This window comes from Condylura cristata, unplaced genomic scaffold (assembly GCF_000260355.1).
Source record: "Condylura cristata isolate star-nosed mole 26May11 unplaced genomic scaffold, ConCri1.0 scaffold00016, whole genome shotgun sequence".
NCBI lineage: Eukaryota > Metazoa > Chordata > Mammalia > Eulipotyphla > Talpidae > Condylura > Condylura cristata.
In genome coordinates, this window is record NW_004567117.1 from 2976987 (window position 1) to 3002530 (window position 25544).

General features: G+C 38.5%; 1 protein-coding gene across 9 annotated transcripts in view; it reads left to right on the forward strand.

Annotated features, from left to right (window-relative positions):
• PIEZO2 (piezo-type mechanosensitive ion channel component 2) overlaps positions 1-25544 on the forward strand; it is a 431477-nt gene that overhangs the window by 240636 nt on the left and 165297 nt on the right. For all 9 annotated transcript variants that reach the window (XM_012725841.1, XM_012725836.1, XM_012725834.1 and 6 more), the window contains exons 5-7: positions 9617-9779; positions 21754-21964; positions 22871-23084. In XM_012725841.1, coding sequence (XP_012581295.1) covers positions 9617-9779; positions 21754-21964; positions 22871-23084 — 588 coding nt within the window. The remainder of the gene's footprint in view (positions 1-9616; positions 9780-21753; positions 21965-22870; positions 23085-25544) is intronic.

Below are 25544 nucleotides of genomic sequence, written 5' to 3' on the forward strand. Positions count from 1 at the left end.
GACAGCACAGCCCCTGGACAACGCAGCCCCTAGACAGTGCAGCCCTTGGACAGTGCAGCCCTGGGCAGTGCAGCCACTGAAGTGCAGCCCCTAGACAGCACAGTGCCTGGACAACACAGGGCTTTGTTCACCCTGTGATGTCAGACTCTTTCAGATGGGCACCGCAGTGCAACTCTGCTCTTGGGATGTTAGGATGGGGTTTTTCTCAGGTTATGAATAAATGACATGGGGCTATAAGCTCAGTGTTATTGAGGGAGAATGGAAAATACTGTGCAAACTTCGAGTAAATGCAAAAGCTTGGGTGCATGTGGTTCCCAGGATGCAGCAGAGACTGAAGGAGAAAGTTCTTGGATCACTGCGTTTTTATCATTATATTTGGCAAACAATAAGAAAGCATTTCTGAGGGGTTTGCTGTGGCCTTTTCTAGGTGATAGCTTAGATGTGGCCACAAATCAATGTAATGAAACACCTGAGGCATTTCCAAATGCCTGAACAAATTACCAAAGGTGAGTCCACAAGACAAAATCCATGATCTTCTATATAAAGACAACTACCAACAAGGTCAAATAGGCATGTGTTGTGTTTGCCTGGCGTATGTAGAACAGAGGGAAAATTCATAATGAGAACTTGCACTGGCCAGGATCCAGAAGCTGGAATGAATATATTCCTTTCAGAGGATGGCAAGTGGTCTAGAAGAAGAGATACATGTTTAAAAAGAGGGCCCTCTCTTGGTGCACCGGGTTAAAGCACAGCACTAGGAAGCTAGCTGCAGCAGGTTCACGAGATAGATCCCCAACCAAGGAGGAGACCCACGTGGCGTAGCAGACCTTTTCTGTCTCACTCTCTGCTCTCCTCAGCAGTGTACTCCATCACTCTTCTTGTTCTGCTCCCCACTCTGTCTCTGGTGAATCCTCTCACTGTCCCTGCACCTCTTGCCTGTACCCCAGTTCTGTATGCATAAATAAATAAATCTTAAAATAAAAATTCAAAAGAACAAGTTAAGACTGAGGCTGGGGAAACTTAAACACCAGGTAAAGGACTTTGGATTTGACACTGTTGGTTCAGGATATTCTTTAGAATCTTTCCCAGGGTAGCCACATGGCAAAAATAATGAGTTTGTTGTGGGTTTTCTACTTTTTTTTTTCCTTTAATTTCAATAGCAGCAATGTTTACCTATTAGATATTGAGTGCTAGACTCTAGGGAGAAAGTACCTGATTGTAGCATTTGCCAATTTGTATGTTGTAAATACTCCTGCTGTGTTCAATTTCAAATGAATATTATACTGTCACTGAGCAGTGGGACCAGCCTGTTCCAACAAACTCTTGAATAGCCAATGTGACTGAACACTTAAACTCCACTCCACTCCCCTCCTCTCCCTTCTCCTTCCTTCCTGTTCCTTCCCTTTCCTTCCCTTAGTGACTATCTCTATGAAAACCAGGTCCTTAACTAGTCCAATGTCTCATAAATTAAGAAATGAAAAGCCAGCAATCCAGAGATCTGAGAATAAAGGTTGTGTATTCTAGTGGAAGAATAGCTAAAAAGTTATCCTGAAAACCCAACCAATAGCTAAAAAGTTATCCTGAAAACCCAACACTGACTCATATATATAGGTAATTAGAACTAGCATGGATTGCTATTCTAATGATGGAAAAACTTTGTAAATTCACAACTATGAGAGAATTGTTTGGATTATCTAATGGGTCACCACTGTGAGATTCATTAATGTGAATATTTTAAGTGATTCTCAATAAATATTAATGCATCTTTCTACAGTTTCTAATCTAAACTTGCATTTCTTTGCATCAAATATATTCGTGTTAATGTGTTTTGTTCCATGCGGTCAGATATTCATTTAATCATATGTGGAAAGCAGTTGAAATCAGTATTATCTTCCGCTTTTACTATTAGATAGATGTAATTTCCCACAGATAGAATAAGGCAAAGAAGTGAGAGAGACGGCTTTATTGCTCTTAGAGATCAGCAAAGTCCACTGGGGAGGCATGCCCAGTGCATTGCCTAGGGTTTTTTTTTTTTTAAGGATTTATTTATTTATACATACAGAACTGGGGTACAGGCCAGAGGTGCAAGGGCAGTGAGAGGATTCACCAGAGACAGAGTGGGGAGTAGAACAGGCAGATCAATGAAGTACACTGCTGAGGGGAGAAGCGGGTGGGTCAGGAGAGGTCTGCCATACCATGTGAGTCACCTGGGGCAGGGGGAGTGGAGGTGGCGGGGGAGAAACTGAACTCATGCTAAAGTGGCTTTACCTTCTTAGTGCTGTTCTTAACCAGCTGTGCCACCAGGGAGGGCCCCAGCTAAGGGTCTTTTATATGTTGGTATACATTCAATCTATTTATCTGCTCTTAAAGTTATTTATTAAATCTAAGTGTTTGATCAAAGTCATGTTTAATGACCTTAATTTTTTCCTTAAGAAAAAAGTGCATAATATATAATTATTGAGACATGAAGCTATATTACTGAAACATACAATATTGTTAAATGATGCTAAATCAATACAATTTTATTTTTTAAAATAAATTGAAATAGTTTAGAATAAAATAAAATCTAGTTGGATAGCTGAAAAATAAAAACAGAAAGGAAAATGTTGCCCAGCTCTCAAATGGATGAATTTCAGAGGCCATCAGAGAGCTGGCCAGAAATATTTAAAGGTTCTTATTCATTAAATAATGTTTCTTTGATATGTTAATACTTTACTGTAATTCAGTTGAAGTTGGTCCTCTAACCAACCCTGAAACACAGGGTTTGTCTTGCAGAAAGTATTGCATAAATGGAATTGGTATTTTTGAACTTCTAAAAATGATTGGTTTTATTCTTACCTGGATGCTCTTTTACCAATACCTAAACTCCAACATTTGTCTTCTTTCCCATCCCCTCTAATTTTTTTTTAAAGATTTATTTATTTATTCATACAGAACTGAGGTACAAGCCAGAAATGCAGAGGGTGAGAGGATTCACCAGAGACAGAGTGGGGAGCAGAACAGGCAGGTCAATGAAGTACACTGCTGAGGGGAGTAGCGGGAGGGTCAGGAGAAGTCTGCCGCGCCATGTGGTCACCTCCGGGGCAGGCAGGGATCGAACTCATGCTGAAGTGGCTTTAGCTTCTTAGTGCTGTGCTTTAACCCGTTGCATCACCAGGGAGGGGAGGGCCCCCCCTCTAAATTTTATTGTGTCCTTATTTGGGCTTTGCCTAGTCAAAATTAAATATTAGACTTGGATGGACCATTTTGTGGGTGAGGAACCAAAATTTAGAAAAGTAAATGGGCTTGCCCATGAATATAGATGTACCTGTTTTGCCTCTTCTATGGGCATTGATAAGAGGATGCTAATTGAATTGGACCAGTGAGTCAGTCACAACAAAGCTAATCCAGCCATTACAATACTAATTGGTCATTATTTTCTGGGCAAGGTAAAAAGGTAAATGACTTCTTTTTTTTTTTTTTTTCAGATATGTTCTATACAAGTACTTCTAAAGAGTACTGCTGCTCATAATAAAAAAAAAAAAATACTATGCAATATTAAATATAGACTTGCCTACCAACAAACGTTTATTCAGGTTAAGAACTTTAATGCTACCAATATGATTGATGGTATGCCTCTCCCTTTCTACAAAATGGGTGTTTATCATTTTGGTGTAATTTTTTTTATGCATGAATCCATAAGTAAATTATATTCTGCACTTTTACTGCATCTATTTTGTGTGCATGTGTCAACATTCTGTTTGTGAAATACACCCATATTTGTAGATTTAGATTTAGTCACACATATATTTGCACTGATTTATTAGCTTATGGTGCTTTATGACTATTTCTAAATTTAATCTATTAATTCTCATCCTGAAGGAATGTAGGTTATTCCCAATTTTCAGCTTCCTCAATTCCCTTTCAAGAGGTATAATCACTCTGAATAAATAAGATCACTAGGCCTGTAATAAGATTGGAAAGGAAATGTTTGCCTACTTAAGAGAACATGATGTTTTAAGCAGTTTAATATATGCTTTTATATATGAAAAATGTAATTGTTTTCTGCCAGGAAAGCAGCACTATCTAGCATAACATTGCATGGGAAATGTTTACATTGATCTCATTACTTTATGAAATCAGTAATTCTCCTGTGTACAACCTGACTCCTAATGTAGAATTTACTTAAAATAAAATTTAAGTTATTGATAAGAACCCTGAATATATCCTGTAATTAGAGAATCTTACACATAAACTAACTGCATGTTATGCACAATCCCCGTAAAATCTACCGTGCTCTGTCGAGTTTAGCCAAAGTATGTGAAAACTCTCAAATTTGCCCCTCAACCATAACTTCTCTCCCAGTCACAAACACCATGTGGCTTTGAACTTGAATTACCACCTCTGTACCTCAATGTCCTAACCACACCTCATACTTAACTTGGAAACACTGTTCCCACTTCACAACTGAATCACTCCTATCATCTCTTTCGTTGATTATGCTCCTCCTTTACTCCAAGTCCAGCCGTAATGGAATTTTTTTTGACCAACATCCAAGCTCCTTGGGGTCTGGCCATAACCCATCTTCCTGCTTATACCTCATTACTTCATGAAACGAACTTGATGCCGAGGGTCAGTGCCTGGCACATCGTAGATGCTTAATATTCTTGAATAATGAATAATGAATTCTGCTGAATCAATTCATTTAAGCTATTTAGATACATTTCATATATCTTGTTCTCAAAGTATTTCCTCCAATGTACATATTCAATAAAACTGTACATACATATTTGTTTATAATTCCAATTAAATCTCCAAGTAACTGAGACTTATTGGTGAACTCTTTCTGATCTCCCTGCCACTCCTCAGACAACAGTAACATGTAGTCCTGTTTATATATGTGCTTTTTCTTCCCTGAATTAAGTTACTAGATTCTTTGTCAAATATAGCTCAATTCTTCAATAACATTTGCCACAAATTACTATCACAGTAAATAGAGTAGATATTTGAAAATAGTTATTTCCATCAACCTTTATTGTATGTTTGTGTGTGGACATACACACACATACACACACATGTATACTGAGTATATATATATATATATTTAAGTATATAATGTGTTTATATGTATATAAATATGTGAAATTTGCATATACAATACATATTTCCCTCAATACAGAGAGAAAATAAACAGAAGGTTCAGGCAGGAAGATTTTTAAACAAGTGAGTGACAAAATGCTAAGCACTTTATAATTGAGTGTGTGCAAGTTGTGACAGCTGTCTAAAGGACAGAGCGCTCAATGTTATTGGAGAAAGATGATGGAAAGGCTTCTCACTGGAGGTGCAAGGAAGTCATTCAAAAGATAATAGGATGGGCTCTTCCAATCAGCAGTGCAGTTAACAGGCTCAAACTTAGGCTTCCAAAAATTAAACTGGTAGTAACGCAAAGATCTGTTTGGTAGAAAACAGCCCAAGACAGATAAGGAAGCTATGAAAATTCAGAACCCAGAACTGAACTGTGGCGATAAAGAGAAAACTAGGTGATAGAAATATTATAAAGACAGAAGTTCCAGTATTTCAATGAGAGGACAGGATCAGATTCTGTGTTGGTTGCTAGATTGATGACAGTATCATTTTTCAAGTTTGTAGTATAGGAAGAAGAGCAGACTTTGGAATAAAAGTAGCATCTTTTACAAATTGATAAAGTACTGAACAGGAGATAGCTAGTAGGAAAATTAAAACTACTAATGTGTCAGGAGACACTTTTTCACAGATGATGTCGATTTGAAAATCATCACATAATGCTAATTAGGGATGTAATCCAGGTTTATCATGTGAGTTAGAAGAAAATGAATGAAATACAGGATACTGCAAACTCATGACATTCAAGGAGACAGAGAAGAATAATCTGGTGAGAACAATGCAGCTCAGTAATTCTAGTGGATTTCCTACCAACATAATTATTATTCATAAGTAGACAGAGAACCAGAAAAGAGAGGAAAGCTACAGACACATTTGAGAGCAGAAAGGGTTGATCAACTTGACAAATTCAATATAGAGGAGTATGATGAGAATTAGAATTAGTCATTTGGGTCTAGCACTTAGGAGATCACTGGTGACTCCTGGTAGGGCATTTTCACACTGTAAGCCAGGAAGCTTCTTTCAGTAAATTTGGGTGGCCAAGGTGGGACAAGATGCAGTGAGAGTTGGCTGCTCTCAGAAGACAGCTCCCAACCGATAGTGTTCTACCACCAGTTGTACAGCTGAATCAGTCTTCAACCTTTTCCCTTGGTGGTCTCTGTTATCTGTAAGATGAGGCAATAGAAGAGAGACACTTTCTTTTTCTCTTCCATCTCCATAATTTATTGACATACTGAGCAATTGAGTGGATAGGTAGGCGACTTATTGAGGGAATGAGAAGTCCTTGACTACTAAAATCATTGGAAACCAATTAAATTAAAAACTAAATTAGCTATGTGTTAGCATACTTTTCAGATTACCCATTCATTCAAGACCAATGAGCAAATGATAACCCAGCATTTCCCAAAATCTGTTCTAAGAATATTATCTTGATGGAGTGTAATTGGTGTTAGTTAAGAATTTTGAGGAATGGTTTGTGGTGAAACAGATTTAGAAAATGATTTATATTCAAGTAAAGTGTTATACTCCAGAACTTCTTTATTTACATACTAATATGCATTATGATTTTCAAACATTTCTTGACCAAAAACTATTTTTTCTTTTGTTTTACTTTGTTTTAACTCACAGCATTTCTGAGAACTGGCATTCTGATAAATGTACATTAATAAACACTAATCTAAACAAAGAGGGAAATAGTGCTGATAAAACTATCCCCAAATGACATATCAATTAGAATATGACCTGTTCATTGTACATGCTCTGCATTATAGTCCTCAAAAGTCTCATTGTTCCTGGATTGGCAGTGCTATGAATGCATGGCTTTGTTAACACAGCAAGCTGAGAGTAGTAGTTACAGATTAGCACCTCTGTGACTGAATGATTCCATTCTACATTGGATCACAGCCCAATCCTGGATCCAGCAGCTGAATTTTCTCACATTGGTAGAGTGATTTCTTCCACAGACTCATATATAAACTAATGTATATGTGTATATATGTATGTATGTGTTTTTGTATATATGCACACACACATAAATATGTGTGTGTATAAATAAATAACATTTTTCTTTGGAGGCCCAGAAGCACAAAACCAAGACTGAGGTGACTGTTTGCAGTCCACAAGCATAGAAGCCCACAGCTCAGCTCTGGCTTCCTGAGTCTCTTGTGGTGCAAGAAGCCACTGAGGCCACAGCTGGAGCTCTGGTTTCCCTTTTTAAAAAAAAAAAAAAAAAAATTCTCCTACAACTCACTTGGTTGGTACTTTTCATAAAATATCACCATCAGTTTGTTTTCTCTGAGGAAAGCCGTAGTAAGCAATCTATTACCAAAATACACATGAGTCGAAACAGTTGACTCTTCTGAACTCAGTCCACACAGGAAGCATCCCCCAAGAGGTTTTTTTTTTTTTTTTTTTTCTGTCCTTGCTCCCCTTCCTTTTTCATTCTAATATTAATTCTTGTTTGCTCTGTTTGGTCACATTAAGAATACTTTTAAGGTAGATAAAGGGTCTGTTACATTCTTCCTTTGGTAAAATCAGTCATGAGGTTTTATTTGGGGATGACATTGTCTTAGTTGAATGCTTTTATTCTAAATGAAATATTTTTTGTTTGTTTTTTTAAAACCTCTGACACAACCATGTTTGATCATGTTTGTGTTATTTATGAAGGTAAGAGGATCTCTCATTGATTTCATGTTTCTGTTTGGTAAGGTTTAGAGCCAGGTGTAAAATGAAGTTTACGGAGGGCATGTCCTCTTCCATTTCTGAAAAATAAATTAAACCAGTACTAGTCTAAGGGATTTTTGCTAGAACTATAGAAGACTTAACTAAGATTTAACTTTTATGTGTAGTGAAATAGCAAATAAATGGAAATATTCTAAATATAGAACATTGTTACATTAGTTCAATAAATTCTATTGACTCTGAGTATGACTTAACTAAGATTTAACTTTTATGTGTAGTGAAATAGCAAATAAATGGAAATATTCTAAATATAGATCATTGTTACATTAGTTCAATAAGTTCTATTGACTCTGAGTATGGTGATATTTTAAAACAATAATTTTGAAAATATTAGTGACATGTTAAATAAACAAATTTGTGTCCAAAAAATAGATAAAGTTTGAGCTTAGCTTTGTTAATGCTAAAGATGCATGTCTATAGCAGAAGGAATTTTTGAAGGGAAGGCACATAGCTACAGGCACACAATGGTTAAATGAAAAAAATTGAATTTAAATAGAACTGGAGTATAAATCTGTTCTTTCTGACTGTATGTGTGACTTTAGGGAAGTTAGTTTGCCTTTTGCAGCCTAGAACATTTCATGTGTAAAAGAAGGATGAATAACTATTTGGTGGTTGGTTGGATAAATAGTATGTACCAGAATCTTCACACAAAGCAATTGCTCAGTAAATGTTTAATTTACCAAAATGTTAACAATGGCTATATCTTGATAAAGTTCATGTTTTACCATTATTTTCTCTATACAATGTAAGTGAAAGTATGTATTTAATCACATAATGGTGAGAGCAGATGTGTAAGGGACCAGGAAAAAAATTGTAATAAAGTATAAATGAAAAACAACAAACAACTATAAACAGAGACATTCTGAGGTGGAGCGGGAACAGGATCAAAACTGGGGCAGGAAGAGTGCCCAGGACTATGGTGATGGCACATGGGTAAACTGGTGGTGGGAAGTCCACAGGGCTTACAGCCGAGATAAAAAAAAAAAATGTACAAAATGAAGAATGATGTAAAATATATATATGAAAATAAAAAATGCATATATCTACATAATCCATATTTCTATCATTTGCTTCCTGTCTTCATCTTTGATAAACATTGAGTCACATTTACTTGACTCAAAGAAGATAAAGAAGGCAAATAATAGTATCTCTTCCATTTAATGGCAAACATACATCCAGGAGAAATCCCACAGGGAACCATGGCCAGTGAATATCATACTTGCACTTGGACTAAGTTCTAAGTTCAATAATACTGACTGCTCCAGATTTTAAGAAGAAAACAAAATAGATTTACCATTCTTGGAACAGTATGGAAAAAGCAATCTACTAAATATGCAAAAAAAAAGACAAGGTCTTGAATTCAGAGTTTGCTTCACCATTTTCTCTCCCAGCTTTGATTTACATCTTAAGTAAAATGTCTCTGAGCTGCTGATATGCGTTGAGTTTTTAACTACTTCAGTTAAATTGCAAACACCTGTATTTGAACAGGACATGTAGTTGAGTTAATAATATTAGCATATTTTAAGAGTTAAGAAATAGTGTAGGGCTTTTTATGATATTTCAGAAACGAGCAAAACCCTGAAACAGTCCTGAATTACTGAATTACCTAAGACTCTGAGGTCAACGAAAAGCTGTCAGGCAGAAACTTAAGATTCCTTATTTTAAATCATTAAGAAGACTCAAACATACTGTACACCGTGTAACCACAGAAATATAAAATCAACTAAATTTCTCCCCCTTTTTCTCCCTTCCATAGCTTAAAGGGAGCGGACGCTGGCAATGGAATCCGGGTGTTTGTACCTGATATCGGCATGTTCATTGCCAGTCTCACCATCTGGCTCGTCTGTAGGAACATTGTTCAGAAACCAGTGACAGAAGAAGCAGCACAATATAACCCAGAGTTTGAAAATGAAGAATTGGTAAATCTGACTTCTTGCATCTTTCTTTTTTTATTTCTCAGAACCTTGGCCCTTGCTAGGTCGTGGAGCATAGTAGTAACAGCTAAGGATGTGTAACACTTCTGTTTTGTGGTGCCTGGCTTAAGGTTACCTCACTTTGCACAACCCCCTGTCCTGATGGCCAGGTTTCTCGTCGGTGGCCATGAGGAGACAAGTTCAGGAACCACCCTCTCTGAGACCATGAAGACTAGGGTCTTCTTTTCACTATACCAAATCAGCATCTAATGTTATTCTCTCCAATAGTTAACCTTTCAAATTCATGCTATTATAGTCTCAGTGCTTTACTTACTGCAAAGAAGTAACACCTGGCAGTTTAATAAAGCGCTATAGAAATGATCCCTGAAAGTGTAAGTCTTAGCACCTGGTAGTTTTAGGAGGAAAAAATTAATTGGCTCTGGAGGAAGCTCTCTGGCATATGGATCTTGCTCTTCAGAGTGGAATTGTGTTAACTTGGCAAAGTTGATTGTGTTATTTTAAAACGCTCCAGAGAAAAAAGTAATTTTCAATATTGTAAGTACTGTAAAAAGTGAGAGAATGTATAAAATTTTTGTTAATCTTTAACTACCTTTTTTATTGGAAAGATTCAGGAGTACCTGTCCCATCAGGAGATCTCAATTTTTACTCCTTGCTATTTTGAGCATGTCATAACTTGTCACACTGTCCCCTGACTGACTTTGTTGTGTTATAGTGGACCTCTTTCATCTGATTTAGGTGGCATCAATTTAAATAGTTACTGATTTTGAAATTGAAAAAATGAAACTTACAAAGAAAAAAATGTCTCAAAAGACTTAATTGAGAGATTTTACAAAAGCCATCACTACAAAATCTCATACATTAGCTTTTGCAAGAAATTAAATCTAAAAGACTGAATTTAATTTAAATTATTAATATTTAAGGTATATGTTATGATAATAACAGTAACTAGTAAGGCACCAAAGAGGAAAACTGAATTATGATAGAGGATTTATGTGCTTCATAAATAAATAACAAAATATCTTGTATACTTATTAAAAACAAATAGAAAAGAGAAAATATAATTCAGAGAAAAAAAAACCTGAATCACATTGAGTAAAAGTTTTACAATTACTCTGCAATCAATATTCTACTATATTAAGGTAAAGCATTAAAGTGGTAGTTGTTATAAAAATAATTATAAGGTAGCAAGTAACCATAATTTGCATTCAAATCTACAAATATTTGTTCATTCCCTAAAAATAGACAAACCTATGAAAGTTCTTGTCCTTCTTATCATCTTTACAATTATAAGAGAAGAAATTTAAAATTTGAGTATCTATTTTTGCATTTGAATTTTGTTTTACAATATTTGCAGTTTTGAGGATCATCTGGTTTAAATAATCAGTACCAAAAATTGTTCAAATTAATTTTTTTTGTTATTGTTGTTTATAAAGGCAAGATTGTTTTCCACTTATCCTCATATGACTGATGGAGAATGAAGGATATTTTTTTGAAAATCAAATGGACTTTAAAGTCAAAGTCGGAAAGCTACTTACTTGTGGTTGTGTGATGTTGAGAAAATTGTCTTCTCTTTTTCCATCTGCAAAATGGGGCTGGTAATAATAATACCATCACACAGAGTTGTAACACTAACTGAAATGTCAAATCAGAGCACCTAGTACAGTGGCTGCTCCTTTGTGTTCTTATTACATTGCTTTTGGGGGCCTGTTTGCTCTTCTCTGTTTGAAGGAGAGATATTTGAAACCTAAAAGCCTCATCTTAGAGTGATACAAAGTCAATTGGATGGTACATTTGAGGCCAAGCCACTCAATTAGGTTGGTTGTCAGTTGCAGACAACCATGAGTGAATTACAATGCACTACAGTTCCCATAAGAAGAACCATAATCAAGCACAAATGTTTTGACAAAGGACTAGCAGAGTCTTTAGATTGACAGAAGGCAATAGATGTTAGATTACGGTTGAAATCACACAGTTGATGTCATCTTTTGAGTTCGGCGTCCTTGGGTTCACTCTGGGAAAGGTTTCACCAGAGCTCCCCTTTCAGTGGCACATGGCGAGATTCTTCATGAGACAGAGACTCAGTTATATTTGAAGAGGAGGTTTATTAGAAAGAGACAGGAGAGGGAAAGATACCTGGATAGGTGCAAGTGGGCAGGAAGAGCTGCCCTGAAAGGGACAGGTTTGCAGGGAAAGAGACCTGCATAGTTGCAGGTGGGCTGTCTTAGGAGAGAGGCCTCCCCTGAGGGGGGTCAGTGCAGAGAAGTCCCCGCATGGTACAGGTCACTGGCAGGCAGGAGGCTGCTGCCCTGCAGAGGGAGAGAGCGGGTGCAAAGAAGCACCTGCATAGGCACAGGTGGGCAGAGGAGCGGCTGCCCCGTGCTGGTGGAGAGACTTCCTTGATATAGGCAGCTTCTCTTTGGGAGGGGTTCAGTCCTTGTGAGCCTGGGTTTGTTGACTTTGAATAGAATCTGAGAGGTCGGAGATTCCCTAGTGAGCTTCATCTCCATATCCATGTCCTTGTCTTCACCTGGGCACCAGGCATCCTGGCTTTGGTGTCCAAGGATCTTGATTTTATGGCTGTGTGATCCCTTTGTGTGGCTTAGTCTTGTGATGCCTCTTCTGCATTCCTTCCTCCATCACAGTGGTAGAGAAGAGAGCACAAAGCCATTACATGGATTCATTCTAAAATTATGGATTTTTTTGCTTGACTTCCTCAGTACTCAAAAATAAACTTGAGTATCTCCATTTAGAATTTGTTTAAATACCGGTACCCTCTATATTATTGATCACATTATTTAAAGACTAGATGGCTAGATACTTCAAACATTAGGTATTTGGAGCTTTAAAATTGTTGTTATTATAAAGTAGATTGCTTCCTCAGACTCTGTTTAAGCCTAATTTAGGTGGCAATTTTTATTCTATTAGCACATTCTAATCCACCTGGCGACCCAGGAGGAGCAAACTGGTGTGTGAATCTTCTGAGATGAATCCTCAATGAAATATTCCTTACATGTGAATAATTTGGCTTGAGTCTGAAAAGATAGAAGTACAAGGCCAAAATAAGCAAGGGAATTTATTTTATTTTTGAAGGTCCCAACATACTTCCTGCTGCTTATAAATCTTGGCTTTTGCACTCTAGAATGTTTGGTTTTTGAGGATCTTTTGAAAGAATAGTGTTTGCTGGCATTGTTTCTTCTTTCATTTATCTCAATGAAGAAATGGCAAGACTAATCCCCTGGTGCCTGGGAGAAATTCCTTTTCAAACCCAGCATTGTCTTAAAGTAGCAACTAATCCCTAGAGAGGAGTTCTCTGTAAGCTTCAATGACTTGATGATGAGCCTCAAATTGACTGTTTTAAAGGGTATCACAAATCTAGATATTCCCCTAAAGATCCTTAGGGGAACCAGAGTCTAGCTCTGGGAGAAGACTGTCTTGTCTGTGTTTTCAGGAAAACAGCTTCCTCCAGTTGTTCCTCAGCTGACACATCTAGGAATTTGTTTATTTGTTCAGTTTAACTTAGAAGCTGATCAACAAATCATCACTGGAAGAAATACTCCTATATTTAATGTGAAAAAAATGAGTTGATATGAAATTTGCATAGAAAAGCATTACACATGCAATAAATTATTATGAAATATTACAAACTGAAAGCATCTTGTTCTGATATCATTTCCTTATGCTTCTAACTATTTCATGAGCTTTGAAATCTTATTTTTGAAGCATATGTTTAAAAAACCACTAACTCATATTCATGTCAAAGTAAATATTTTAGAAAGAAATTTTAATCAGGACTTGGCTAAAGAGACATCTTAATAGTTGAACAAATCAAGTATGAAAGATAAAGAATATTTCAGCATAAGGCATCTCCCCATCTGCTAAAATTTCATGGATGAGATGTTTAGATGCTGGTAATGTTATTTGGAAGTACATGGTGAATCTAAAAAAAAAAAAAACTGTATTTTCTAAAATCTAATGCCCATTAGGCTACTATGGCATCTGCATTCTGGCACATAAAATGTCCATCTGGACATTTTCAAGTTTTTGCTTTGAGACTTGAGTTATTCTTTTATGAATAACAAGAAATGTAGACTGGAAGAAATGAACCACTTAGCCACCTTTTCATTACACATCTCACTTGAGATTTAGTCCAGTCACCTGCTTTAGATTTTCTAGATCATAGTCTTTTAAGCAAGCAGACACGAACCATTCAGAGTGGTAAAAGAGGAACAGGTACCCAGTTACCCTGCACTTGAGTCTTTTGCTGCTTGTCCAGGTCACCTTAAGCAACACTGTAATGTCCCTCAAACTTCAGCTCACTTTTTCTTAAATTCCAGTGCTTCCAGATGTATTAGTTTAAATAAAAGGGAATGTTTTTTAACTGTAGGAAAGTATCTTTAGGAAATCTTCAAAATGAGATATGGATCATAGAAACTATTAAAGTTTAGAACATAACTAACGGGCTCTCCCTGGTCACTCAATGGGTTAGGACGCAGCACTGAAAGCCAAGCAGCTGCTTCAATGCCAGTTCGATCCCCCTCCCTGGAGGTGATCCACATAGTGTGGCAGACCTCTCCTGACCGGCCCACTGCTCCCCTCAGCAGTGTACTTTGTCAGTCTGCCTGTTCTGGTCCGCACACTGTCTCTGGTGAAGCCTCTCACTGCTCCTGCTCCTCTGGCTTATACCCTAGTTCTGTATGTATAAATAAATAAATCTTAAAAAAAAAAAGAAAATGAAAGAAAAGAAATAATTAAAAAAAAAAATGACTAACTTTTCCCTCCCCAGACCCTCAGGGTGATCCAGCCTCCTCACTGAAAAACAGGTGAGAGCCTGGACACCTGCTTCTCCTCTCCTCCAACATGAACACATATGTGGCAGTGTTGCCAAGCAGGGAGAGGGCAACCCCAGAACCCCCAAACTGGCCCTCTCTAGAGATTCTGCAATATCGCAAAACATACTCTAATGTAGAAGAACTTCTATACAATTAGTGTGCAACAAAGAGAAGGAAAAGTTTCTAAATCAAACACCTGAAGTCACCCATCCCTTCATGGGTAAATGTGCAGCTAAACAGGGCTGGCCCAAAGCAGGGCCACTCAGCCCAAAAAGCCCACCACAAATCTAGAGTACGTCCTTGTGGGGACCCACAGGAAAGGGGCAGAAGCAGCCAGATCAGTCTAGGAAGAGACAAAAATCAAGATCAAAGCTGCCCTTGTTAACCTCCCGTTGGGTCTCTCCCCAACATCTGTTTCAGTCCAGGACCAAGGAGCAAGAGCCGCTTCTGCACATGCGCATCCTCCAGACCTCCTTCTGGTTCTCCATCCTGCTTTCCTCTTTCCTCAGTCTCTTCTAGTCTTTCTCTCCTCCCTGCACCCTCCCTTGGGTGGGGCAGGGCACCTGGCACTCCCCCCTTTCCTGGAGGAGCAGCATGCTCTCCACCATGTGATGGGTGATCAGAGGTGTGGGGGCCATGGGAAAGCAGGACATCATTGTTGACAGTTACATTAAATGAGTAAACGTTGCCTAGATTGGACTTCACATGGACTTCAGTGTGTTCCCAACAGTAAAAGTAACTTCAAGAATTAGCATTAGGGATGTCAGCTCAGACCCTTTAAACTATCACAACGGAAATATTACAATTTAGATACTTTTTCACTTCTGTTTCACCTGTTTGTTAACATTTAGCAGGATGCACCTGTGTTCTGCTCTTTTAAAGGAACCAAAGCTGGGGAGTCACTTTTTACCTTGAATAATATGTCTAGATTGTTATCACCAGAAATTTAGATTCTTAGAACTTTATTTTTAAGAGATTAAACTATTTTAGAATATTCTGTCCTGTTCTTGGAAGATCTGGTAGGCAGTTTCATGCATTTGAATTACAAATAACTTGGCAGTCATGAGGGAAATTTGGTTAGGGGATTGAAGTCTGGGATGCAGTTCCCTCAGGTGGGGTGGAGTAAGCAGGAAACTTCTGAGTGGGGGGAACCAGAGGCTGCAACCCTGAGACTTGTTCACTTCCGGTGGGTCTACTTCATGCACTGGAATTGGAGTGGGGTCATGCCCCCTTTTCTGCTTTAAATTGTCAAGCCCCTGAATGGAATGTCACCAGTTTAATGTCAGTTAATGCCTGGGTTTCTCCCAAAGTATTCATCATGTCTCTGGGGACAGAAGGCACAGATCCCATTCCACCTCAGCCCAAATTTCCTACCTACTCTTCAATGAAATTTGAAGCACTGTCCACCCCGTTCCTGCACCTTGGAGCCACATTATAATGTTTGATTACTTGGCCCCTTATTTCCAATCATCAACAAGTTGTGTGGAATCAACCTTCTAATTTTTCTGATCATCAACAAGTTGTGTGGAATCAACCTTCTAAGTCTGTTTCACTTTTCTCCATCTCCGCCTTCAAATCATGCTACTTTTCTAGATAAAATGCTTCTTTTAATTCCTATTAAACAAGAATAAAGTCCAGGTCCTAAGCTGATGATCATGGCGCTGTAAGACGTGGCCACTTCCTCCCTTTACCAGCCTCCCAGGCTCCTACGTGCACCGCCCTTCTCTGAGCCTCTCCCGTGTGCCATGTCTTGTCCTCCTCCATCATCGGATCCCCTCCTCACAGAGGCCATTCTTCCCTTCCAGATTATTCCATCATCGTGCCTTCTTATATCCACAGCATTGTGTCAGGATTGTCTGCAAAGAGTTGCGCCTTCCCCAGACTCTCAGAGGATGTAGCAGGGCTGGGGGAAACACACATGCCCCCTCTCCTTGCTTAGACTGAGAGGAGAATGTGTGCTTGCCTGGGGCACACTGATGGACTCAATACCTCTTCACTGAGGGCTTACTATGCCCCCCAAATGAATATTTAACAAGTATGTTTTGTTTGTTTTCTTTCTTTGCTTGCCAAGATCTCTGTCCTGTTTAAAAAAAAAAAATCACAATTTCTGTGGGAATACCTGGAGCCTGGCATTCCTGATCCCCGTAGGCAGGTGCAATCCCTTCTTCCTTTGAGTGTGCACAGCATCTGTACTCTCATTTGGTAAATGACTATAATGCCAGGTTGATTTCCCCTGAGTCACTGCAGATTCTTTGGAATGTCAGGAAGATTTGCATTTGTGTCCCAGCACAGTGCTGGAGGCAGAACTGGGCTTTCAGGAAGTGCTGTCAGGAGGGAGAAGGATGGGCAAGGCAGGAGCACAATGAATTCCAGAGCAGGCCAGGCACAGCCAGCCTCCTGCTATTTTAATAGTCAAGGGGAGAACATTGTTTTCATCTTAATGCACTGTTAGAATTATATGGGTCCTGAATCTTTTAGGGAACTTTTGAACAAGAAGGGTTTCTGTGCCCTCAAGATGCTGCTATTGTTATCACTCCCTGAATTCTTCATGTGTAGAGGGAACATCAGGGTGTGTCCTTTAGAAGAGCTAAATTTAATTGGTTCCTGCATGAAAAAATGGGTCATGGTGAGTAATAATCTCTCTTATCAGAGATAAGCTTGTGTCCATATGTGTGTGCATGTGTATATGTATGCACTGGATATATGTGTGCTGGTTACATGTGTGGGCTTTGTATTACAACCATGTATGTATGTTCTGTGTGTATGTGTTGTACTTCAGATGAATTAATTCCATAAAACGACTTTAAAAAAAATAAATCTTAATGAAAAAAATCCTTTTAAAAATGTCAATCCAATTTGACTCATTCATTTCCCTTTTCAGTTGATATTCAGATGATTTTCCAAAACTATGGCAACCTCTAACTCTGTCATTTCTTAAAAGTTCTGATGTAGGGCTACCCCAGAACTATTAAGTCAGTCTCTTTGGGATGCAGAGAAACAGTAGCCATGTGTGGTGGTACTAAGATTGATTTAAAAGCCTCCCCAGCGTCCTCGGTGTTAAGTCTTCGAGCTCTCACTTCCATGCCTGAGTTCCATCCCCAGCCAGGGAGCTAACCTGCATATGGCGCAGCATATTCTCCTGCCTCACCCTGTGCTCCCACAGCAGTGTGTTTCAGTCAATTCACCTATTCTGCTCCCCACTCTGTCTCTAGTGAATCCTCTCACCCCTCATATCTCTGGCCTATATATACCCCAGTTCTTCTATGAAATAAATAAATAAATCTTATTTAATAAAACAAATAATTAAAGGCTCTAGCAGTTGGTGCACTCGCGAAAATCACTGACATTCACTAAAGTTGCTTTTCCTTCTCTCTGAACATTCTAGTTAAAGCACACACATGTACGTTCTCACTTATCCATATGAAAAAGGGAACTATTTCAATGGCTCTATCCTTTCTATAGGGTAGTTTGGAAAATAGTCTTCCTGAAGCAAGTGTAGCAACAGAATGCAGCTTTGGCTGTATCTGCACGGCGCCACCCTGCACACAAACATCACCACGGCTGCTTGTGGTTTCATGGGTAACACTGTGGATGGTGCTCCTCTTCCCCCATGAGCCATCGCTCATGACAAACAGACACTTGACTGTCTTTTTCTTGGGCTCTTCTGTTGAGATGAGGCCATTCTGCTAGGATAAATTGTTAACTTTTAATAATAAACAATGAATAAACAACTCTTTGCCTTCCACATCTTTTGACTAATGATTAGTGACTTTGATAAACTCCCAGCGAAATATTTTTAATAACATGGTTTAACTATGAAAAAGAGTAAAATGGACTCCCCTGCATGAAAAGCTTTGGTCTTACTACTAAAGTTTCATTGTCGCCGGCAGGAGGTTCCAGCAGGAGGGTTCACAGACAAATTGATTCAATATATTTTCAGATCAAGAGAGGCTGCCTAAGATATGATTCAAACGCAGCATTTTGACTCTTGCCTAGTCAGCTGAGGGCAGAGCTAGCTGATATTGGTGGAAGTGGTGAGTCAACTGTGGCCAGTGCTTGGGTTTTACACGGTTCTTCACTTTTACTCGAGTGGCTCTTGCATCACACAGCTCTCTGGGGGCACTCCCAGAGTCTCTGATTTTTGATTTTTGAAGTTTGAGGTAGAGCCAGGAAATGTGTCAGCTGAAGCTTGCCAAGTGATCCTTTGGATTTCTTCCAACCTAAGTTTAATCTTTAAAAAAAAAAAAACATTTATTTATTTTTTTATTTATGCATACAGAACTGGGGTACAGGCCAGAGGTGCAAGGGCTTCACCAGAGACACAGTGGGGAGCAGAACAGTCCGACTGATGAAGTGCACTGCTGAGGGAAGCAGCGGGAGAGTCAGGAGAGGTCTGCTGCGCCATGTGGGTCACCTCCAGGGCATGGAGTGAACTCATGCGGAAGTGGCTTTAGCTTCTTAGTGCTGTGCTTTAACCCGCTGCACCACCAGGGAGGGCCCAGTTTAATATTTTAATGTTTGAGAGTAAAGAGAGATGGAAGTTAGAGAGATTTATGAAAAGTAATTTATTGGGACTTCCCTATCAAAAACTGAGTGGAAGCGACTGCAAAATGCCCTGGCTGGTGGGGGCAGAGCCCTGAGTGTGGGGAGATGTAGGGGCCACTGGGCATTTCTGCTCAAAGGCAGGTTCAGATGCAGGCCTGGCATGGGGTGTGGTCTCCAGGCCACGCATGGCATCCTCGGTAAACACAAGTGCCAGTGTCAATAACCTTTAAAGGAAGAAACTAAGGAACCAAGTATTTCTTCCAGTAAGTTTTAGATTTTGATGTGAGCAATAACAGTGTTTAAATATTTTTTGCTGCTTGACTTGTCAACGATTCACTTTAATGTATACAGAGCTCAGGAGTCAAAAGAACTAAAACTTCATTTACAGCTACTCCTTTTTAGTTTCAAGGCCAGTGTAGGGACAGCTCATGACCCCAGCACACTCGAGGGTGAGTGGACACTGCTGCAGGGTGTCGCGGCTGTGATTCTCCAGAGGGCTAGACTGCGCAGGGGGAGAAAGTCAATCCCGGCAGGCACTGAGCGGGATGACGTGTTGAACGGCCCCTCTGGCAAAGCCTGGACAGCAGGGGCTCCCAGAGCAGAACCTGTCTCATCTGCCGCTCTCTCTAAGCTTGGCAGCTTCATAAAGTATTTCCAACTGAGGGCCCCAGGGATTCTGGCACAAAAATGCTGAAAAACCTCAAGTACAGTGGTATGTTTATAAAAATTCACAGGAGCCTCCATCTCACCGAAAAGAGGTCAGAGAAATGCATTTATCTGACCTCGGAAAGGTTCCTGACCAGAGATTTCTATTTGATTTAATCTACATCCGTAGCAATTCTATAATTGAATAATAAGTCATTTATTATGAAAGTTACAAGTGTGTTTGGACTGTGACCCAGGTGGCTATGGCTGTGTTCTCTCGCCGTCTCCATTTTCAAGTGCAGTGACTGAACATTTTAGCCAAACTTCCTTCCTGAGAAGGAGTTTCACTGTGTCCCTCATCTGTTGTGAGGGGACAGCAACCAGCAGATGCCTGAACATCAGGCCTTTTGTAATATGGATGGCAATGATGGGGGGAGGGAGGTTGATGCCCGCATAATGTGGTCTGAGATGCATTAGCTGGCAGAAAGAGCTGAAGTGGGAGCTGGGCTTCATAGCTGAGAGAGGATTCACCACCCCCCACTCTACCCCCAGGGATCCTGCGGATTCCTGCCTCTCCACATGATTATTCTTCACGGGCTCTAGGCAAAGAGGTGTGTAAGTGTTACAGGGTAGCCCAGAGTGAGGGGATAGAGCCCACAAGACTCTGCAGAGTTCTTTTAGGACATCCTTCCCCTTAACATAAGGAGGCAGAGACAGACTGGTCCCATGTGTGGCCACACCTGCAGGTAGACTATCTCTTTTTGCTCTCCAGATAATATCACCGACTCACCAACACCTGAGTTTTTCAGCTGTGGGCTCCTGAATCAGCCTGAAATTGTGAAGCCTGTGGACCTAAGGACAGGAGAAAGCAGTTTCATGAATCTAAAATAGACTCTTTTTGTCTTAAAGGGATGGTTTACCCATAATTCCTAAAAAAAAAAAAAAAAACCTAGCCCTCCTTGAGAATGGCTATATTTAGCAAAAATATTTCCCATACATTCTTTTTTTAAAGATTTATTTATTTATGTTTATATAACTGGAGTATAGGCCAGAAGTGTGGTGGGTGAGAGGATTCACCAAAGAGAGTGGGGAACAGAATAGGCAGATTAACAAAGTATACTGCTGAGGGGAGCAGCAGGCGGGTCAGGAGAGGTCTGCCTCGCCATGTGGGTCACTTCACTGGCCGGGGATCGAACTCATGGCATGGTGGCTGCGGAGAGCTTCATAATGCTGTGCTTTAACCCATTGTGCCACCAGGGAGAGCCCTCCCATGTATTGTTTAAAAGCAAAGCAAATGAAAACACCTTAGCATACTCAGTTTAAAATAAAATATGGAAATAGGTGCAGGTACTGTGTATGTTTCTGTCCTAAATGTTCAATGAGAGTCCTCAGGTACCCGGATTGAACCAGTATGCTTTCTATGAAAGAAAAGATAGGAAATGCTTATATATTTAGCCCAGCAACCCAAGAAAGCTCCCCCTCCATCGTCAGGAAATACTAAAATAGTGAGCAAAGACTTCAGACAGAAAGCACTGATTTGGCTCACCCTTTGGTTAAAGCCGTATTCTTTCATCAAGCCTCCTACAACGTTGGCTTCAAACTATAAATTTGAGGAACGAAATCCAGATTGATGAATGATATGATTGTTAATGGTTGTTTCAGGCAGTTACTTTTTCTGCCCATAAAAAAAAAAAAAGTACACGTGGGAAAGATGATGTTCTGTTAGGTGCTCTATCATTAGTAACACTTCCTGTTTATTTCTTCAGGAAAGAAAGATTCCTTTCCTTGGGCTTATGTGGAGACTCAGGTCTGGGGACATTGATGTGCTGGTCTGCATTTTTCTCCTGATTTGTGAAATTGAGCCACAGACAACAGGCATGTAATCTCCTGGACAGAGGAGTAGAGTGATGGACTGTTGTGTTTTCTTTACCTTTCTTTAGGTTGAAGGAGAAAAGCTAGATGCAGAAGAGGCACTGATCTATGAAGAGGAATTAGAAGAAGGAGATGGTGGTGATGAGGAGCCGGAAGAAAGCGCAAAATTAAAAATGTTTCGCAGGTTTGCCTCTGTGGCTTCCAAGCTTAAAGAGTTTATTGGCAACATGATAACCACCGCTGGGAAAGTTGTTGTGACCATTTTACTGGGTTCGTCAGGTGAGCGCTTCTGATGCAGGGTACGGTACAAGTGGCTCTCTGGTCAACAATAGCAGAAAAGATTAAAGAGGAAATAAAGAAGGAAACAATTCTCTCTCTTTCTATATGCATATAAATACAAGTACAAACCACAGAGAGCAATACATTTTTTTCCCTGTTCAGTTCAAATTTTTATGATTTCAGATGATTTCTGTTAACTTCTGTGAAATCAGTCTTTTCCCATATCTAAGTATTGTCATTTTCTATATGTAAATAAGAAAAATAATTATTCTCCCTCAAAGTCTTTGCATGTTGCTCTGCTCCAGTAAGAGACCCCATCCAGACCTGTCCATGTACCTTCGGAGAGCTGTGTTTACATTGTGTCACTAGTAATCTTAATTTAACTCTCCAGGATATACTATTTTCTTCCTAGTTAGATTACAATCTTCCAGCACAGACACTCACTTCCTTTAAATTTTGGCTACAAATTGCTTATTCCATAATAACGTTATCTTGATGTTTTCCTTCCTTCCATTCCTGTGTTCAGCACAGCCCCAGAGCTACAGTGAAGTCCATTCCATATTGCTTGGAGAGATTTCACAAGATGAAACAAACTCTTTCTAATAGGAACAAATGTCAAAAGTGAACAGGATTTCTCAAAAAACAAACAAATAGTCCAGTTTTTCAACCTTTATCATCTGGTATTTCCTCATACTTACAACTATCACTTTATGCATAATTTTACTCAGAATAAAATAACATTTATTTTGATTTTATAAGTAAAGTGTGATTAGTACTGCTTAGAACTGATGAATACCTAAATCATATGAAGGAAATTTGGACACTTCCCAGTAGTTTCATACCCTGGGTGATAGAAGACCTTGTCTTCAATGCAGTTATTCATGATCCCATTTTCTTTTCCCATAGGTATGATGTTACCATCATTGACCTCATTAGTATATTTCTTTGTATTTTTGGGTCTGTGCACTTGGTGGTCCTGGTGCCGGACATTTGATCCATTGATCTTCAGCTGTCTCTGTGTTCTGCTCGCGATTTTCACTGCGGGACACTTGATTGGACTTTATTTATACCAGTTCCAATTCTTTCAAGAAGCAGTTCCACCCAATGACTACTATGCTAGGTAAGAGAAATTAAGATACCTCATGGGATGTCCCCTTCTTTATGTGCATATATTGGATTTGTATGGTTCTTCTTCATACCAGTGACTGCGCTAAGCAAAGATTTGGCATGGAGGGGAAGTAGTCTAATGCTTTCAATTTTTTGAGTGAAGCGATCTCAAAATCTGGAAGAAACTAGAAGGTCTCTTCAGACAGAGGTGCTGCTGAGACATAGAAGAGAAAAACTCCTCTTTGTACCAAGTAGAGTAGACACGTGGCCTCATCTGTAGAAATTCAGGAAGAATATTTTACATCACATGTAATAACATTGTATCAAAGATTACAGCTATTGGGAGCTCTCAGAGGGCAAAAAGAACAAATTGAACAGGAAAAAAAATAAAATTATTATTGGTAACCAGTAACTATTTATTATAATGAATAATCGATTTGTCTAAAATACTAGAAAATACAAGCTGACTTATAATGACAGAGAGCAGAATGGTGGTTGCCTGAAAAAGAAAAAAAAATATATGTTGTTTGGAAAAATAACTTACTAAGCAGAAATATAGTGAGATAGCTTTTGTCTGTAAGATATATATATATATATATATATATATATATACAGGTAATGATCTTTGAAGGATAGATTTTTAGCTAATTTTGTTTTCTTATTTTGCTAAATAATCTCTAACATAACATGTTACTTTTAACACTTTAAAAATACTATATGAAAATGTTTTGAGAAAAAAATAATAGTAACTGATTATAAAAATTTTAAAAAGAAATCTATTTCATAATGTAAGAGATAGAGACCCAGTTTCCTTCAGTTGGGTATGACTATTACATTAACTCCCTTTTGTGAAAATGAGGAATAAAAGTAAAGAATTCAGCATTTACTCTGGCTTTTTAAAAGGAACTGTAGACCATTCTTAATGAGGGAAATCTTCTTCCAAGATAGTGCCAGCTAATGAAAGGGAAAGAAATAATGGTTAGAAAATTACCATTTATCAATTCTTAATGAAATACTTGATTCTGGCCACAAACTGAAACTATCACTTTAAAAGGCCATTAGGACAAAGGATGTTTGCAACAATGACAAAGACCTCACCAATTATTTGCTGATTGTAAAAGAAAAATCAAGTCTGCAATGGTCAAGAAACTGATCATAAATAACATTACTTAGGGACAGCTCAACATTTTATACATATCATTATAATGCTGTGTGCAGTAGAGAGCATCTTACTGTTAAGCTCTTAAAATATTTCATTTATAGGAAATAGAGATATGAGCAGTTTAATTGACCCCATGGGCAAACATTCAGAAAAATCCAGAATGGGGATTTTACAAGGCAAATGATCTGGTCTCCTCAGCAATCAGAATTATGAAAAAGAAGTGTATGTGGAGGGAGTGAGTGCAGAAGCTGTTCTAATTTTAAAAATTAAAGAAACATAGTGAGCAAATGACTCTTAATTGCATCTTAGTTTAATGGCACATTCTAAAAGACATTGTAGGGTTAAATATGGGAAATTTTAAATCTCATTGGCTACTAGCTGATAATATAGAATTATTTCCAGTTCTGAGGCTCATGATGGTACTATGGTGATGCAGGAAAATATTTTAAAAAAATACATCCCAAATTATTTGGGAATCAAATATCACATTGTCTGCAACTTTCTTCTGGGTTATAAACAAATTTAAGTGTGACAGAAGTTAAATTATTTAACTGGGTGACTGGCATAAGGTTATATTGTGCTATTTTAACTTCTCTTTGTGGAAAAGTTCTTAATTGAAAGTTAAAATAGAAAGAAAGGGGAACAGACATAGTAAGAGACTGTAAAAGTGGGAGGGAGAATGTGCTAGAACTCTCTCTGATGCCTTTGGGAAGTGGGATAGATACATTTTGCTGTGGTTCAGAGTTGAGGCATCTGTATTTTAAAAGAAAGAGAATGTTTTCACATCAACTTATAGGTTGGCATCTTTCTTATAAGATACCCTAATGTGTTTTTTTATGTAATAGTAAACTATGAAGAGGCAATGTATTAGCTTTGGTTTTATATCTTTGCATAAAATACAGTCACAATAAAAGGTAGTCTCTGTGTATGTCCATTCAGTGCTACAAAAAAGTCAATCAAGTTCTAAACCTTAAATTCTCTTGAAGTAAGACAGTACCCAGCATGCAAGCACACACCCTATTGAATTCTAACTTAAACTGAAAGTTCAATAAGATATAAACATTAAAGAGTCTAGTCATGGAAATCACCTTAGTGTGTACTGATGCATGAAAGGGCCAAGGAGATGTGGTATATACATATAATGGAGTATTAAATTTCATAATAAAAGAAAGGTCTACCATTGGTAGCATGACTATAACTCAAGGGCATTGAACAAAGTGAAATAAGCCAAAGAAAGGAAAAGACAATAATGGCCGGGTATCACTTACTTGTAGAATCTAAGCTAAATAAAATAAAAATTAAGTTGTTCTC